Source organism: Coptis chinensis, chromosome 3 (genome assembly GCF_015680905.1).
Source record: "Coptis chinensis isolate HL-2020 chromosome 3, ASM1568090v1, whole genome shotgun sequence".
NCBI classification, from domain to species: domain Eukaryota; kingdom Viridiplantae; phylum Streptophyta; class Magnoliopsida; order Ranunculales; family Ranunculaceae; genus Coptis; species Coptis chinensis.
In genome coordinates this window covers 98,271,620-98,289,526 of record NC_141458.1, presented here as the reverse complement: position 1 = coordinate 98,289,526, position 17,907 = coordinate 98,271,620, and the positions used below count along the sequence as shown (strand labels likewise).

At 35.1% G+C, this 17,907-nt stretch overlaps 2 protein-coding genes, 1 long non-coding RNA gene and 1 pseudogene across 4 annotated transcripts; 2 read left to right on the top strand and 2 right to left on the bottom strand.

Moving 5' to 3' along the window:
• Positions 1 to 172: 172 nt before the first annotated feature.
• Positions 173 to 1,376, top strand: LOC147512010 (nuclear cap-binding protein subunit 2 pseudogene; annotated as a pseudogene).
• A 178-nt stretch (positions 1,377 to 1,554) lies between these two features.
• On the bottom strand, positions 1,555 to 3,560 carry LOC147512009 (small ribosomal subunit protein uS8-like). Of its 2 annotated transcripts, none has more exons than XM_086603591.1 (4): positions 2,727 to 3,560; positions 2,323 to 2,550; positions 2,033 to 2,200; positions 1,555 to 1,852 (listed from the first exon to the last, which is right to left on the bottom strand). In XM_086603591.1, the coding sequence occupies exons 2-4, from the start codon at positions 2,365 to 2,367 to the stop codon at positions 1,754 to 1,756; spliced, it is 312 nt and encodes a 103-aa protein (XP_086459717.1). In that variant the 5' UTR covers positions 2,368 to 2,550; positions 2,727 to 3,560; the 3' UTR covers positions 1,555 to 1,753. The 2 variants fall into 2 exon arrangements, with proteins under 2 accessions (XP_086459717.1, XP_086459716.1); XM_086603590.1 differs by having other exon boundaries at positions 2,323 to 2,415.
• An 83-nt stretch (positions 3,561 to 3,643) lies between these two features.
• LOC147512008 (zinc finger BED domain-containing protein RICESLEEPER 2-like) lies at positions 3,644 to 4,909 on the bottom strand. The gene has a single exon (XM_086598628.1). It carries the CDS (start codon positions 4,907 to 4,909, stop codon positions 3,644 to 3,646), a length of 1,266 nt encoding a protein of 421 aa, XP_086454754.1.
• Positions 4,910 to 10,867: 5,958 nt separating this feature from the next.
• LOC147512007 (uncharacterized) lies at positions 10,868 to 11,576 on the top strand. The gene is made up of 3 exons (XR_015217119.1): positions 10,868 to 11,242; positions 11,328 to 11,411; positions 11,485 to 11,576. It is a non-coding gene; the product is annotated as an uncharacterized LOC147512007 (long non-coding RNA).
• Positions 11,577 to 17,907: the final 6,331 nt, after the last annotated feature.

Sequence of the window (17,907 nt, the reverse complement as noted above, 5' to 3'; positions counted from 1 at the left end):
AACTTGGTATGGGCCTATTTCTAAATTGTTTGATACTTTGATTGGGTTCCACCTAGGGGTGGGCAATGGGCCGGGCCGGGCTAGCCCGGCCCTAAACATTTAAAGCCCTTTAAATATTAGGGCCGGGTCGGCCCGGCCCTAAAGTCAGCATAGGGCCGGGTCGGGCCGGGTCACAAGTCTAAACTTCAAGCCCTTACCCTGCCCTAAGCCCTCTTTAAAGGCTTTAGGGCCGGGCTTTAGGGTCGGGCTTTAGGGCCGGGCCTTTATATTTTATTCTTTTTATTCAATAATTTAAAATGCACAATATAAAATCTTACAATCTATATCCATCCAAAGATAATTTTTATCTTCGTTGATAGTTACAAAATGTTATTAGATTCCAGCCTGTTGGCCTAAGTAAAAGAAAGAAGGGAAAAAAGAGGAAAGGCCTCAAATTTCTGGAATTGAGAAGTTAAAAAAATGGCTTCTCTGTTTAAGGACCCTAATAAGCTTTCTGCTTATCGGGATAGAAGATTTCCTGGATCACAAGAGGATTTTGAAAATGCACTTCAAACCTCAACGACTGTTTATCTTGGAAATATGTCGTTCTACACGACAGAAGAACAGGTTTATGAGCTATTCTCTCGAGCTGGAGAGATAAAGAAAATAATAATGGGTTTGATTAAGAACACCAAAACTCCCTGTGGATTTTGCTTTGTCTTATACTACTCAAGAGATGATGCTGAAGACTCAGTAAAGTATGTTAGTGGAACAATCCTGGATGATCGTCCCATTCGTGTTGATTTTGATTGGGGTTTCCAAGAAGGAAGGCAATGGGGTCGTGGTCGAAGTGGTGGACAGGTGCGTGATGAATATTGCACTGACTACGATCCTGGTAGAGGTGGTTACGGAAAGTTGGTACAGAAAGAGCTAGAAACACAGAGGCAGCTAGTAGATTATGGTACAGGATCGTTGGGCTCTTTCCAGCAATTTATGCCATCTCAATATGGTGGGCGAGGTGGAGACCATGGGCATGGGGTTCCTCACAGACAGAATAGAGATTATCATCGCAAGCGTCAAAGAGACGATCGCCGTGCACCTCAGAAGTCCAGAAGATTCCCTGAAAATGAAATTCGGCGAGCCTCAGATCATGATTCTAGACCGGAAAAGAATCCACATTTTCGGGAGAGTGGTGATTCTGACGAGGAAGATGATGATGATCGAAAGCGACGGTCTTAACCAATTCCAGCGTGGTTTGACAGTGAATGTTGACATTTGCATTTGCGCACAATGTCATACTAGACAATGAATGTAACAGTGATTCATTACTGAATGTAAAGTGATGTTAAACGTTAAAAAAAAAAATAGATGACCTACTTCACTATGCAAAGACAAAAGGAAAGCCTAGTTTAACAAAGTGACTGAATATTGCTAGAGCTTGTCAGAGGACAAGTTACACTCTGCTAAAGGAAAATTCGTTGACTGTTAATACAACAACAGAGACTTGAGATCCCCTTAATGAACTAGGATAATATATATTATAGAAAATAATCAAAATTAATTAAGTATACCATCCATCTTTGATGCTTTTAGGATATTATATAGAAAGTTCTTTTTTTCTTAAGAATAAGTTCGCACCCCTTTAATTAAATTTGGGCATCTCCAGAAAGGTTACAGCAAAATACATAAACTGAAAGTAACTTGAGTTCCACAAAACTCCAAGATCTTTTCCAACAGCAATACCAATCCAGAACAAAACTCAGACAGACTCCACCTAGTAAAAGAATCCAAGTACTTTACCACCAACATTCTTCCTTCTGACCTCTTCATGATCCATGATGCCAGCATAAGTTGTCAGCGCAATATATCCAAACTGTAGTGTCCAACAGACAAACAATTTTAGACGCTTCACATACAGCATGATCTAGAGCATTCTGTCACTGTATTGTTAATGGCTCATGCAAGGAACTCATAACTTGTCTAGACTCTAGATGGAAACAGCACATGTAACTTCATTTAAAACTAAAGGACTAAACAAGAGGATCAGACTAACCTGTCTAGATGGAAGCAACCTTGTAGTACAGGGCTCAATGTCTTTAACGCCAACATCAAAACGAGGACTAATGACTCCACACTTGTTAAGTCGCCCATTGAGTTCAACCACAATCTTTCCAGATCTGTGATCATCGACATACTCAAACTCCCCAATATAACCATACTTCTGCATAACAAGAAGGAACTTGATTTTTTTTTTATATAGAAAGTTCTTAATCCTTCACAAATGAAACAAGTATACTATCCATGTTTCCAAGGGAATAAAGAATGTTGCATTTACCACTTTACCAGTGCACTAAGCTGAAAATGCTGTTTCAGACAAGCAAGGTACATAGCAAGCACTATGGTCTTGACAGGGTGAGAATCTCATATACAAGAAGGCTACAGATGACAGCCAAGACACCATTGATTAAGCGAAGAGTTGCAGCAGTGAAAATTTCAGAAAATAAAGAAACTAACTCTGTACAAAACATTCCAGGAAACAAATAAGCAACATGGCCAAGTGAAAGAAAGTACCTGCAACAGTTATAAGAAAACATAAATCAACATATAATAAGAAGAAAAGCAGAAAATGAGATTATTACTAGATTATATAACATAAAGGATATAAGAATTAAATGAGATGAATCATGAATAAAATAAACATAAATTCTTACAAGTTATAAACAATTAATCAGTAGAGTATTGCTCACCTCCAAAATAATATCAAGGAAGTGAATCTTCATAATTCCTCCACTGCCAAAACAGAGTCACAAAAAGTGGGAGAACCTTGTGAAATAGCTACAAAATAAATAAGTTCCAAGTCCAAAAGATTCTCCTACGCAAAAAAGGATCGCTGCACATACAAAATTACAGGTCCTGATCTTCCATTAACATGTGTGCCTCGAAGTCTTCCAAATCTTCATCTTGTAACCCTTCCTCAGCTTGAAACCAGTCTTTTAAACAAATTAATGCCTCAACTGTTTCAGGTAACAAAGAACTTCGACATTTGCTCACGACACGTTCACTTGCACTGAATACTGATTCAGACGGTACAGTAGATACCGGTATAGTTAATAAATCACGTGCCATTGCAGCAAGAATAGGATACGCAGTTCCCTGGGTCTTCCACCATTCCAGAACATCAAATGATTCGCTAGAATCAACAATAGTCGGTTGGTCTAAGTAACGCTGCAAATCAGATTTGCATGTCTTAACAGCCAACTCCCTACGCTTTGATAACAAGGCAAAGACCATGTTATCATCTCCAACAGAACTGGTAGTTGCTTCAGTCACAACACTCCCATCTTGATTCATCTTTCGTGAATACTCCTCAAAGAGTTCATACAACGTAACTCTATAATCTTTCAGTTTTGGATTCTCTTTAGGAATAGGATTAACTTCGGTAACAGGAGGGGCAACATAGTTATAATTAAGGTCCAAGCACAACTCTAAGACTGTGAGCTTATAACGAGGGTCCATGCAAGAAGCTAAGCCAAGAACCTTTGGAATGTCCTTCCAATATTTGTCATACTTCAATTTTATGCTTTCACCATGATTCCTAAAGCTAGGTTCATGTTCATACCTTTTCAAAAGCATTGCAATCTTAGTCAATTTGAAAGCAAAAACACTAGAGGTGACATATTTCATCCCGAAACGCCTTAGTCGACTCATAAAATGGTTTCAAAAAGTCTCGAATGACAGCTGCATTATGCCAATCAGTATCAGAAGGTATATTCACAAAATCTGAATCATAAAAAAACAGTTCAAATGTACCCTTGTATGGTGCAGCAGCTAACAACATGAGGTAAGTCGAATTCCATCTTGTTTGAATATCAATGGGCAACCTTCGTTTTTTCATGTTGGAACTTTCACAAGCATCGAAGAACTTCTCAAGCTTCGATTGAGAAGACTTGGCATGTCTCACACTTTCTCTTATATTATGAAGAGAGCTCTCAACAAATTTCAATCCATCTTTCACTAACAGGTTTAAAATATGTGCACAACAGCGTTGATGGAACAACTCTCTACCCACCTTATCATTTCTAAAAAGCGAACCCATGAGTCTAGACACACACAAATCATTATTGGAAGCATTATCCAATGTTATAGTCCCTATCTTGTCACATAGATTCCACGCTAACAAGTTAGCATAGATGGCATCACCGATTGCTTTACCCGTATGAGGTGAAGGCAGCATAGAGAAACTAATAATTCTCTTGTGTAACTTCCAGTCTTCAGTAATAAAATGGGCAGTAAGACACACATACCCTAAAACCTGATTTGAAGTCCACATATCAGATGTGAAACAGACCTTACCAGGGATATTTTTCAAAAGCTCTTTTAGATCATCTTTTCCTTTTGAAAACATTTCAAACATATCAGCTCTTAAGGTTTTACGACTAATAGGCTTGAACTGAGGGCCAAATGCCTTCAGCATATACCTTTTAAAAGCAGGTTTGTCAACTTTATTGAAAGGCAATTCTTCACGAATGATGTACCTAACAGTTTCTTTCCGAGCTCTTTCTTGATTAAAGGTAAAAGAATAAATCCCACCAGTTTCAGTTCTGCCTACTATGGTCTGTCCCCCAACACATTCAGTTCGCTTCACACACCGGATCATATGTCTCTTAAGGTGGGTTGTCCCACTAGAACCCCCAAAAACCAGTTTTGAACTACAAATTTTGCAAACGGCCTTCATTAAGGCTTTCCCATTAGGTTTTTTAATCACAACTCCGTCCTTGTCTTTCTCAGAAACTTGGTCAAATTGTTTCCAAACAATTGACGTCTTCTTAGTAGATAATTCAGGTGGAATTTGAACCACAGGTTCAACATTTGGTTCCTCAGCAACACCCATATCAACATCGATACCGATATTATCAACATCAACATTCATGACAAATCAATGAACAAAAATTTGAGTAAAATCAGAAACCAGCAAACCTTGAAAACGCGCAACACGTATATCACAAGGGAAGAAATGCTACTGAAGCCTGTACACAAATGAATTAGCATAATAATCAATCAACAATACCATAACACATAACAAATGACAAAGGTTGTTTTTTGTTTTTTGGTTTCTATGCAGAAGTAAGTGGGAAATAAGTGAGAGAGACCTTTTTGAGAGAGTGAGAGAGTAGAGTAGAAGGGATCAGGAGATTTGATGAATAAAGTTTTATTTTTTATTAGGCTCATTGTAATGGTGCTCGTTACAATGGTGCTCATTGTTCGTAATGGTGAGTGGTGACTGGTGAGAGAGATACCTTTTCCTTTGATCATTATAATGGTGAGAGAGATACCTTTTTGAGAGAGTGAGAGAGTAGAGTAGAAGGGATCAGGAGATTTAATTCGTAATGGTGCCCATTGTTTTTCTTGGTTGCTAGCCTGATAGGTTAGATTTTAGATTGGGAGTTCCGGAGAGAGAGAAAAATTAGGTTGATAATTTTTTTATATATATAACTAGGGCTTGGTTAGGGCTAATTAGGGCTGAATTAGGGCCGGCCTATGTTTCAGAACCTTAGCCCTAGCCCTGTCTTAGAATGCATTAGGGCCGGGCCGGCCCTGCCCTAAACTCTGTGAGGGCTTTTGTTGTGAGGGCTTTATAGGGCTTAGGGTCGGGTCGGTCAGGGCCGGGTTAGGGTCGTTAGGGCCAAATTCCCACCCCTACTTCCACCCATGTTCACTTTCTCCGCAAACACTTTCACTCTACTCAGAGTCCCCAATCCACTATTAACACTACACTAGCTTTCGAACCCGTCCTACGAATAGCTGTCGTTATATTAAATTATTCTAAATAATATTAGCAATTATGCACAGCTATGAGATATGGAAATTATATTAATCACTCATTCAATTTTCTTGCGACACTCTCTATAAAAAGAAAGTACCAAACCTTGATAAAACTCATCGATAAATTTTTGTTATTAGGTTATTTAATAATAGAAGTTTTATTGAAATTTTGTGAGAATGCCCAATGTGGCGAAGATGATATTGAAGCTACTTGAATAGCAAGACATTCCCAATCATAATAAAAGAATTGTAATAAACACTACTTAAAATGCAAAACTATACTTATCGAGACATTATATTCTCCCTACATATAATACAACTATGTTTCGGGGTTAGTTCAATACATTTGCATCAAGTTTTCGATTTTACGTTAATTATTCTTTGATGCTAGTTCAATGTAGTTGCATCTAGTTTCCGATTTCCCATTAATTATTCTTTGAGATTAATTCAATGTAATTGTATCAAGTTTTTTATTTCCCGTTAATTATTAATTAAGGTTAATTCAATTGCAGTTGCATCTAGTTTTCATTGTTTCATTAATCACTCTTTGAGGTTAATTCAATGTAGTTGTATCAAGTTTCTGATTTCCCGTTAATTATTCATTGAGGTTAATTCAGTGCAGTTGCATCTAGTTTTCAATGTTTTGTTAATTACTCTTTGAGATTAGTTCATTGCATTTGCATCCGTGTTTCAATTTCCCGTTAATTACTCTTTGAGGTTAGTTCAATACATCTGCAACCAGTTTCTGATTTTCCATTAATTATTTCTCAAGGTTAGTTCGCATCTAGCTTCCAATTTCTGGTTATTTATGCTTTGAGGGTAGTTCGATGTAGTTACATCCGGTTTCCGATTTCCAATTAACTATTCTTTGAGGTTATTTCAATACATTTGCATCCAGTTCCCGATTTTTCATTAAATATTCATCAAGGATATTGTATCCAATTTCTAATTTCTCGGCTTATTAGTTAATATATGATTTTAGTTTAATACAATTGCATCTAGTTTTCGATTTTCCGTTAATTATTCTTTGAGGTTAGTTCAATGCAGTTGCATCCAATTTTCGATTTTCCGTTAATTATTCTTTGAGGTTAGTTCAATGCATTTGCAGCAAGTTTTCGATCTCCCGTTAATTAGTTTTTTTAGGTTTATTTGTTCAATGCAGTTGTATCAAATTTATGATTTCCCGTTAATTATTCATTAAGGTTAGTTCAGTGTAGTTGCATCCATTTTTCAATGATTCGTTAATTAGTCTTTAGATTACTTTATTACATTTGCATCTAGTTTCCAATTTCTCATTAATAACTCTTTGAGGTTAGTTCAATACATCTGCATCTAGTTTATAATTTCTTATTATTTATGCTTTGAGGTTAGTTCGATGTAATTTCATCCCGATTTCTGATTTCCCGTTAACTATTCTGTGATGTTATTTCAATGCATTTGTATCTAGTTTTTTATTTCCCGCCAATTATTCTATGAGGTTAGTTCAATGCAGTTGCATTCGGTTTTTGATTTCCTGTTAATTATTTTTTGAGGTTAATTCAATGAATTTGCATCCAGTTTCCGATTCCCTGTTAATTATTATTTGAGGTTTGTTTGATGCATTTTTGCATACTGTTTCTGATTTCCCGTTAAATATTTTTCAAGAATTTACATCCAATTTCTAATTTCCCGTTAGTTATTCTCTGACGTTAGTTTAATGCAGTTGCAGTCAGTTTCCGGCTTCTAATTAATTACTTTTTAAGTTTAGTTTATTGTATTTGCATAAAGTTTCCGATTTTCCGTTAATTACTCTTTGAGCTCAGTTCAATGTATTTGAATCCAATTTTCAATTTCCTTTTAACTATCCAATGTGGTGTATAATATCAACTTTCTACTGATTCATCTGTAGTGTCTTTGCAAACATGACATAAAAATAAATTATGCTTGATTTACTATATGGGATCATCAAAGATTATTCAGTTCTCGATTTTCCGTTAATTATTTTTTAAATTACACCTGACTCACTATGTGGGATCTTCAAAGATTATCTACAAACGGGTCCTGTCACATTAATTATTCTGAAAAATATATGCAACTATATATGCAGAACTATTATATACAAATATTGTATTGATCATTCATCCAAATTTCTTATAACATGAAACCCCCACGTACTCTCTAGTAAAAAAAAATAACTCGCCATTGATAAAACCTTTCAACTTCATTTTGTTATTTAATAATAGAAGTTTGATTTAAGGTTTGTGAGATTGTCTAATAAGACGAAGTTCATATTGAAGCTACTCGAATAGCAAGGTATTCCCAATCATAAGAAAAAAGATAAGATAAACACCGTTTTAAATGCAAAACTATATATACTTATCGAGACATTCCCACAACATATAACACAACTATATTTTGAGGTTAGTTCAATGTATTTGCATCCAGTTTCTAATTTTATGTTATTTATTTTTTGATGTTAGCTAGTTCAATGCAGTTGCATCCAGTTTCTAATTTTTTGTTAATTATTCTTTGCAGTTAGTTCAATGCATTTACATCCAATTTCCAATTTCCTGTTAATTGTTCTTTGAGGTCAGTTCAATGCATTTGCATCCAGTTTCCGATTTCCCGTTAATCATTCTTTGAGATTAGTTTAATACATTTGCATCCAGTTTTCGATTTCTCGTTTATTATTTGATGAGGTTGCATTTGCATCTACTTTCTGATTTCCCTTTAATTATTGTTTGAGGTTAGTTCAATGAATTTGCATCATATCCAGTTTCTGATTTGTCGTTAATTATTTCTTGAGGTTAGTTCAATGCATTTGCATCCAGTTTATTTTTTAAAATTAGTTCAGTGTAGTTGCATCCGGTTTCCGATTTCTGGTTAATTATTTTTTAAGATTAGTTTCATGCATTTGCATCATGTTTCCAATTTATAGTTAATTTTTTTTACGTTAGTTCAATACAGTTGCATCTATTTTCCGATTTCCCATTAATTTAATCTCTGAGGGTTAGTTTAATGCATTTGCATCCAGTTTCCGATTTCCTGACAATTATTTTTTGATGTTAGTTCGATGTATTTATATCCAAGTTTTGATTTTCCATTAATTATTCTTTGAGGTTAGTTTAATGCAGTTGTATCTATATTCCGATTATCCATTAATTACTTTTTAAGATTAGTTTAATACTTGCATGTGCATCCAATTTCTGATTTCCCGTTAAATATTATTTGAGGTTAGTTCGATGCATTTATATCTAGTTTTATATTTCTCGTTAATTGTTCTTTGAAGTTAGTTTCATACAGTATTATATATATTTTAAAATATTTGTCATTATTGGTTTGCCGTTATTTTTTTTTTCATTTTCTATTATATATTTTGTGATGTTATTTTTTGTATAATTTAGTTTTCCACTTGTAATTTGTTTTAGTTTGGTTTGGTATATAATTTATTTAAGCCCAACGTCCACTTTAACTAAATCAATAGTTATATAATTTATTTAAGTCAACGTCCGCTTTAATTGAATCTCGTTATTACGCTAAAATTGGAAATTATAAAATTCATAAATTTAATTGGAATATATCATAACTATTGTTGCTGGAATTGTAGTTTTTGAAATTCTTAACTATGACTAAATGTCTAAATCCCACCGTGGATGATACATCAAATTGATCCAACTTTATTTGTTAGGCCCATATATATAGTGCATATAATACAATTTTATTTGTTTTGGGTGTACACCCGTACTGTTACTTATTTTATGATTAGTTTATTTTTTTTTTTCCTTTTTTCTCATTCACATGTGTGGTTAACAAATGCATAAAGTAAATGTTCAAGCAACTCCATTTATTTTTTCCTTTGTCCTTTCATAGTTTCATTGTTATTTTCTAGAAAGAAATTTTATTATGTTAAACTTCACATGAGATTAGTGTGAAAACTATTCATTGTGGCTTAAGAGTTTTAAGAAAATTGTTTTTGGCTAAAACTATTGTTTTTAGCAATTTAGTTTTTTGTCTCTTTTTTTCCCCGTAATTAGCTATATTGTGTAGGAAAAATTGGAGACTCTGTGAAACTCTAGATAGGATTGGTTCTTTATTTATATCCTACTTGTTCGTAATTAGTAATAGAGTTTAGAAAAAAACTGGAGTCTATGTGAGTGCTCCAAAAATTAGATTGGTGAGAGTATAACTATAATCAAAGAGCATTAATACTGAGTAGTTGAGAATGCTCCCAGTGACCCACGTCAGCTCTCCTTTTTTCTCTGAGACTGACACATCAGATTTTACAATAATTCGGCATAAAAAAGGGAATTCTACGCTCTTTTTTGCGGATTTCAATTGTTCGGAACCCAAAATAGATAAAAACCTCTTTCCATACTCTTTTTTCAATTCTACAAAACACTCCCAACTCTGCAAAACAAAAAATCATCTCTTCAAACCCTCTCTATTATTCTTCTCTTCTTTGAAAAAAAATCATCTCTTCAAACCCTCTCTCTTATTCTTCTCTTCTTCCCAACTTTTACAACAACAAAAAAAAAAAAAAAAAAAAAAAAACTAGCTCCATTCTCTCTTTTCATTGATAATCAGTCAACTCGCCCAATCGTCTCTCACCTTTTTTCTCCAAAACAAAAAAAAAGGAGAAGCACAACATGTAGAGTGGAGTAAGATTAAGACTCCAACCGATGAAGTTGTTGTTCCTTATGATACCTTGAAACCTACTCCCGAAGGTAATCATATATGTTTTTGAAGAATTGATTGATATTTGATATCCACATTTTGTTATTTTGATTATTTGATACAATTAATTGTTTCTAACTGGCTCATTTCATTTGCATCTGGATGGAACGTGACTTGCAATTGTGTTTTCCATCCAACGTTGTTTCTAGCTAGCCATTTCATTTGTATCTCGATAGAATATAACTTCCAAGTTCCAACTGTGGCTTCCAACCAAATTCTCACGGCTATGTGTATTAAAAATTGCTATGCGTATTAATATTCAAGTTAGAAAGGTATAAGAATCAGTTGGGCCTAAGAGGGAGAGAGTTTTGAGTTTGGGGCGAAGAGAAGAAGGAGAGATTGCAACTACTGAGAGCATCTACCCAATTTTTTCATATATTCTGAAAAAGTGCGATGTGTTGTAGTAAAACCAAGAACAGAAAATTGGTTGGTTACTTGGTAGTTGTTAGTTACTTTAGTAGTTGATAACTTACACTTAGTCACCTGGTCCTAAGTCCAAACCTACCCCCCAACAAAGCAAGGAATAGTGAGTGGTAAGTTGGGTGTGGTGGTAGGTGGAAAGCACTTGACATTACAGCCTTGAGCATTCTCATTGCAACCAACCTCATCAGTTCCACCACATTTATCTTCAAAACTAGAACCCTTTTCTTCCTTGCAGAGATTTGTTTGCTTGAAACTGTTTTGGGTTGTCCCAATGGCATAAGATATTGCATTCCCAGATGATCAGGTACTTCCCTTATTTTTTTTTCAATTTGGTTTTTCTTGCAATGCAAAGTGTGTTAAATCACTTACTGTGTCATTTGACTTACTAGGTTGTTATTGCTGAAAAAGTAAACCATGTGAGGTTGATCACCTTGAACAGACCCCGTCAGTTGAATGTCATTTCAGCCAAAGTGGTATGTTCAATCAATTCACTTACCATAAATGTTGTCTACTTAGAGATCTTATGATTTATTTCATTGTGGTCAGGTTTCTCTCTTAGCAGACTACTTAGAGAAATATGAGAAAGACAACAATGCAGGTTATTTCTGATAATGCTTATTTAATTGTTTCGGTTTATTTTTTATAAATTTCAGATCCTACGGAGACTAGAAAGCTTTTGGACAAACTGGTTGTTTTGTTGCTTAATGGAGACTTGGGAACAACCATGGGTTGTACTGGTCCCAAGTAAAGTTTTATGTTCTATTCTATGTGTTTACTTTCCGTGTTTGTTTAATATAAATTTGATTAGTTTCTATCATTATTATCCAATAGTAATATACTGTTTGGTGAGAGGTTGAATTTTTCATTTATTTAGACTATGTTCAGATTGTTCATTTCATAAATTGGTTGCATGTGGTTAGGAGTCTAGGACTGAAAATTCGGATTTGTGAACTCAAATGTTGTAATATTGCCATGAGAGGTTGTTGGAAGAATATGTAATGCTTATGGGTTCACTCTGCACAAGGAACTGCAGTCTATGGATATTTCACTGGATAAGATTCCACCACCCAAGTCTTCCTCATCTTCAAGTAGGAATGATAATGGAAAAGGATTGGTAGAAATTACATCACCATCAAAAGTGGTTTGACAGTGATGGAGAGACAAATTGAGGGGACCTCTTCCTCATTGTCATCTTCATCATTGCCCTGAGGCGTTATACAAGAAAGACCAAACATGACTTGCCCACTTCAAAGGCCCGAACTTCGAGAGGTGATGGGCATTCTGCAAAAATTGCAATTCTTGCATCTCAATATGAGTAACGAAGACGAAGTACAATGACTCATTTGATGATCCGGGTCTGAATGTTGTGGAATCTGGATTTGAAGATGATGAAAATTTGGGTGATAGGATTAAATCAGCTCCCATGAAATCATCGGGGTCGGCGAGAAAGCATCGCTCCCAATAAATCTGGTCCAAGATGGAACTCAAGGAAGGGACCTCAGTTTTATGTGAAGGATGGGAAGAACTACAGATTACAAAGTTTCGGGGATCGATTCTTTGTGGCAGATTCTAGAGAAGCGACTCGCCACCAATCAAATCGAAGGAAGTAATTAATGGTCTCGGATGTGGTGGAAACCTCCCATCTGGGTCTTTTAAAAAATTGATGTCTAATGAGCAAAGGATCGGGCGTCGATGTTATTGAGGTAGGCTTAAAGAGGGAGACCAGCTAGCTTGAGGGGCATGGAAAAAGAGGTGGTGGTTATCGGAAGGATCAGGCAATGAAGAAACACTTTGCAGAGATAGGTGGTGGTTATTGAGTACATATTTGAGAAATAGCATATGGTCTTTTCCATTTTTATATCATTTGGTGCAACCAAATTTTGTTCAGTAGGTTTCCTGCTTGATTTTGAGTATAGTATTGAGTAGTCCTGTCATAGTAAATGTATAGTGTCCTGAGAATCTTTTAACATATAAAGTTAAGCTTGGCCCGGATAAACTTATTTGTCTCCGAATTTGAATAGAGAAAGAAACACATCTTCGAATTTGAATCTGAGAAAATTAGTTTTGGTTGAACTTTGAAGATCTTATTACTCTTGTAATAGAAAATGTCTTTAATTATAATTGGAACAAGGAGGGCTAATTCTAAATTTTCAAGAATAGTGCAAATTGTCCAAAGTCCACCATTATTTTGGGCAATGAAGGTGTTACATACCGCTTTTTATTCACCGGCGACCCCCACTGGAGGAAGGGCTACTAGATTGGTCCTCTAAAAGGAACCACGAATGATAATTGATATATATTATCTGCATATTATTAGATATACATAAATATCTTATAATATCAAAAGATGAAACATGCATGTTCATAGTTCCACCTACCGACGCTTATTTAGTAAAGTTGATCATTATCACAATGAAGTATTTTTGTCTTTTCATCTAGATCATTTTTAGCATTCAAAATTAAAATAATAAGATGTTCATTCCAACAACCTTCCTCTATCTAATTATGCATGCGAAGGATTATGCATTATCACATGGAGATATTCAAGGAGGTTGATATCTTGGTGACCCCAACAACGGGGGTATGTGCGTGGTTTCATTAATAGCATATGCTCATGAGCTATCTTTGCACAATCTTTCATAGGCTATGTGCACGGTGTTTTGGTTCCTTTTTTAAGATCATTTGATGTCTATCATAGTATACTCCATAATATAACCCGTCAAATATAGTATTTTATTAGATTGTGTAAAATTTATTACCGAGTTCATTTGTCCAGTTTTTGGAATTCTTCTTAATCCAACACTTAATACCTGATCATTTCAATACCGATATTGATTAATGCGTAGGCAAACACATTCCTAGGAGTACTTTATTTCTTATCATATTTGATTCCTTTTGTTTCTTTTAGTTTAAAATCATATCCGTAGTGTATGAGGGGAAAAGAAGGTGTTATCTACTCAAGTTTCATTCTGTTGACTGTCTGATTGACTAAATGCTACTTTGATTTTTTAAATATAACTTAAGAGATTTTTTTATGATGGATTCCTGTATTTGGTATGAGGCGCTTGAAAAATCTAAAATATTCGAGCCTATTAGTATTTTGTATCGGAGATTTTTAAATTAAAAATTTAGAATAGTGCAAGGAAATCTCTTTCAAGAAACATTTGTATACACTATACACCAACTCGAAGAGGTAAATTGGTGCTTTAACAAATTTTTCATTTTTCCTTTGAGGCCAGAGGGCGAGTAATATTTTAAAAAATGATTTTTTAACATCTTCTAGATCTTGCCTTTGTGTCTATGAGAAAGTGTTGCTGCATTACAGTTTCTGATAAATTTTAATTGATCCTAGTCTGCTTTTATCAAGTGCAACGTTAACGGCCATATAGAACACAACCGGTGATGACTGTATGTTGCCCATCTGAATGTATCTGTGTCATTTTACTCGGACATAAGGAGAACAGACCGTCCAGTCCAATTAGACAAGATGTAGGCAAGAGTTGTCAGACACATGAATTAATTGGACCAAATAAGTCTAGTCATTGTTTTCATTGGTAATAGAATTTGATCTAAAATGAATGTCTTGGACTTCTTTGTGGACCAAATACACAAAATCAATTGTTTGCACATATTATTGTTCTGCTTATGTTGGTATTTGGTTAAGCATTGCTTCCTAATTGTATTTATTAAAATTGAGGCCATTCAATTTCAATCATTGTTGTTATTTTTCTACAAGTGTGTTTGATAAGTTTGCCTACAAATGTGTCTGATTGGTTTGCATGTTTTCATTAATAATGAAGTTGTCGATGCCATATTTGACTTTTTTTGTTTTGTTTTGTTTTGTTTTAATTTTTTGCAACTAAACAGAGATGGTGTCTTGCTATTACGCATTCTGGACTCTAGGCTCTCCAAGGATCTCCCTTCAGACCTTCAAAAGCTTCGATGCAAGGTAAGTTCCAGTCTTATATACTCACTTCCATAAGTATATATAACCATCAATTTTTTTTTTAGTACTAATTAAGAGCCTTTGCTTAACATGTTTAACATCTAATTTGATTTCAAATACATGTATGAGAGGCATCCGTATTTTATAGTTCTCTAATAGATTCAGTAGAATCTAGAAAGAGAGTGTTTTGATCCAAAGATCAAACACTTTGGTTTTTTATTTTTGGATGGAAACTGAGTTGGCCCTTCACTTTGATATATATGAAATGTTCAGAGTAATATATGTAGCATTACATTGTTTGATAGGTGGCGTTTGAGGTCATGCAATTTACCACACCAATTGTAGAACTTGGAAACAAACTAGCAGAAAGGATGAGGAGCAAGGGCACCTACATAGCTCTCCATCTACGCATGGGAAAGGATGTCTAGAATAGAACTGGTTGCCTTCTGGGGCTGAGCCATAAATATGATGAGATCATTAGCAGTGAGAGGAAGTTACAGTCTGAGCTCCTAACAACAAGATCAAACATGAGTTATCATGACAGGAAACTTGTTGGGCTCTGCCCCTTGAATGCTATTGAGGTCACGAGGTACGGTTTGAAATATATTTTTTCTTTACAGTTTGCAACTTTGCATTGCTCCAATTGTCATGGGACACTTTCATCTACACAATTAAACAGATGGAGTTGAAACGACACTTGTACTATATATCTCAAGAGTTGAAAGCGGTCCAACTTAAAAAAAACAACTCAGGAAATACTGGAAGAACTTTATACTCAGTTACCATCAATTGATGTTGTCGCAGAATAAAAGCAGATTGAGCTAAAGCGGCTTTTTGTACCATCGAGAACATCTCAAAGCCCTCCATCTTAAAGAAGCAACTCCAAAAAGTAGCTTAAATCCTTGATGAGCTTAAATCCTTGATACTCGGTCACCACCAACTGATGTAACAACAAGGCCTAAGTCTTCGCATAATCAAACTCATGCCACTATTAAGCAGATTTTAAGTGCACATTCTGCACGAGAATTGATTGTCAACTGGATTGAAGGTCGAGGCAAGTTTGTTGTTTGCGAAGCTATCATCAAAGAAGATGTGGTGAAGAAACCAATGAAACATTTTTTTTAGGAGTCTATTTTACGTGTTTGTTTCGGTAGGATGATTTTCTCTTGGTAGTCATCCTGCACATGCCCAAGCTAGAACATGGTGGTCATTAACCAAGTACACCCTTTTAATTATTAGATTCATATGCATATTTTTATTTATGTATTGAAGTTTTTACTGTAATGCATTTTGGGTGTTGTTCTTTTCAATTTAAATTGGGTATATTGGATAATTGGAGTATAGGTTTTGTGCTAATGAATCGATTATATTTGGATCTCAATATTGAGAAAGTGCATTGATTAATAGATTTTAATGAGGAGTAATGTTAAATTAGATTAATTGAGTTGATTGGATGATTCTGTAACACTAAATAGAATTAGTTCATCACAATCTGGATTGAAGCCAATGTGTTTGGATTTTATTTTCCTCTGTTGGATGCTATTCTATTGTGTAATTTGTCCGAGCACTGAGAGAAGTTTGGCTCGGGTCTTTAGATATCTATGTAGCAAGTCCGGCCATGGGCCGGGCCAAATGGCTAGTATATATCTAAGGATTTGGAATTTTTTTTTTTTATCATAATTAGTATTAGAATTTACAACAAATTGGAGACTATGTGAAGCCTTGAAAAATAAAGCCAAGAGGGTATAGCTATAATATATATCTGAGGACCAACACTATTTCAATTCAGCTAAAAAAAACAGCTACTAATCCCCGGTCAGCATAGTTTTAGATTTCTGGTTCTAACTTCTAAGCTTATTAGTTTAATAGAATAAGGGGCTTCTTTTTTTTAGCTAAGTGAGCAAGTTGTATTGATAACGTATAAATATACAAAGAACATCAAATTGTATAATGAATTTTTAATTTCCTATCGAAATTGTATTAAAAAGACAAGAAGGAAATGGAAAGAGGGCTTAAACAAGGGGATTGTTTGTCCCCTCTTTTGTTCATTCTCCAGCCTTAAACCAGCCAGAATTCTGTGGCACAGGCACAAGAGTGAATAGCACAATCATAGTTCGTGATTCCGAACGAAACTCCGGAATTCCGCTCGGAATTTCGGTTTTAAAAAATCAAAATTTTAAATATAGTGTCGAAATAATCGAAATTCCAAAAGAATTTGAAATTCTAAATTCTATAGGGTCGAAATTTACTGGATTTCGGTTTTTGGATTTACTGGAATTCCGAGAATTCCGAAATCCCAAACTATGAGCACAATACAATAAATTGCTATCAGATATATAATTTCGTCTGGAAGTTCCAACCAATCAACCTTTCTAGCCTTGGAGTTATTATAAGTTCTAACCAAGCACTCAGCTACCATTGTTTCTGTTTGAGCTAAAATCAATATGATGAAAGAAGTGCACTCAACACTACCCAAAAGTCCAAAACATTGTACAACCTTTTTACCTTCAAGACATTGTACAACCTTTTTACCTTCAAGAGTTATCAGATGCATGTGCATTAAACCCCTTTTGACCTGTTCATCTGCTCTTGGGTCTTCTTAAAAAGACGAGGTAGTGCCTCTGGAACGACTTTTGCTTTCGGGATTGCTCGATCACATTTGCTTTCCGGATTGCTCGATCACATTTCCTCCAGTCTTCCCTCTTCTAAGGTGGTCCTTGTTTTCCCTGCTGACAATTACACAGGGCTTGACGACCCATAATATACCTTCCCGATTATTGGAAAAGAGCGATTTAATTTGTCACGGCAAGCAGTTCCCTACATTTGCAATCCAGTTTAGATGCGAAACGTTTATGAAATTGTTTCTTAAGTTCACCAATATTCCATATTCCATGAAGATATACGCCATTTCATATAAACCTCGGAAAACCTCAAGCCCTACAGAGTTTCAGTCTTCAGCTACTGGTTTTTCCTTGAATTTATATCCAACTCCTCAAAATTTAACCCACTCATTCCATAGCAAA

Excerpts from the sequence above, each read along its gene's own strand:
- LOC147512008 (XM_086598628.1), bottom strand. The coding sequence starts at position 4,909 with ATGAATGTTGATGTTGATAATATCGGTATCGATGTTGATATGGGTGTT.
- LOC147512009 (XM_086603591.1), bottom strand. The coding sequence starts at position 2,367 with ATGTACCTTGCTTGTCTGAAACAGCATTTTCAGCTTAGTGCACTG. Across the intron at positions 2,201-2,322 it reads ATTTTCAGCTTAGTGCACTG|AAGTATGGTTATATTGGGGA; the intron begins GTAAAGTGGTAA and ends CTTGTTATGCAG. Across the intron at positions 1,853-2,032 it reads GGTTGCTTCCATCTAGACAG|TTTGGATATATTGCGCTGAC; the intron begins GTTAGTCTGATC and ends TGGACACTACAG.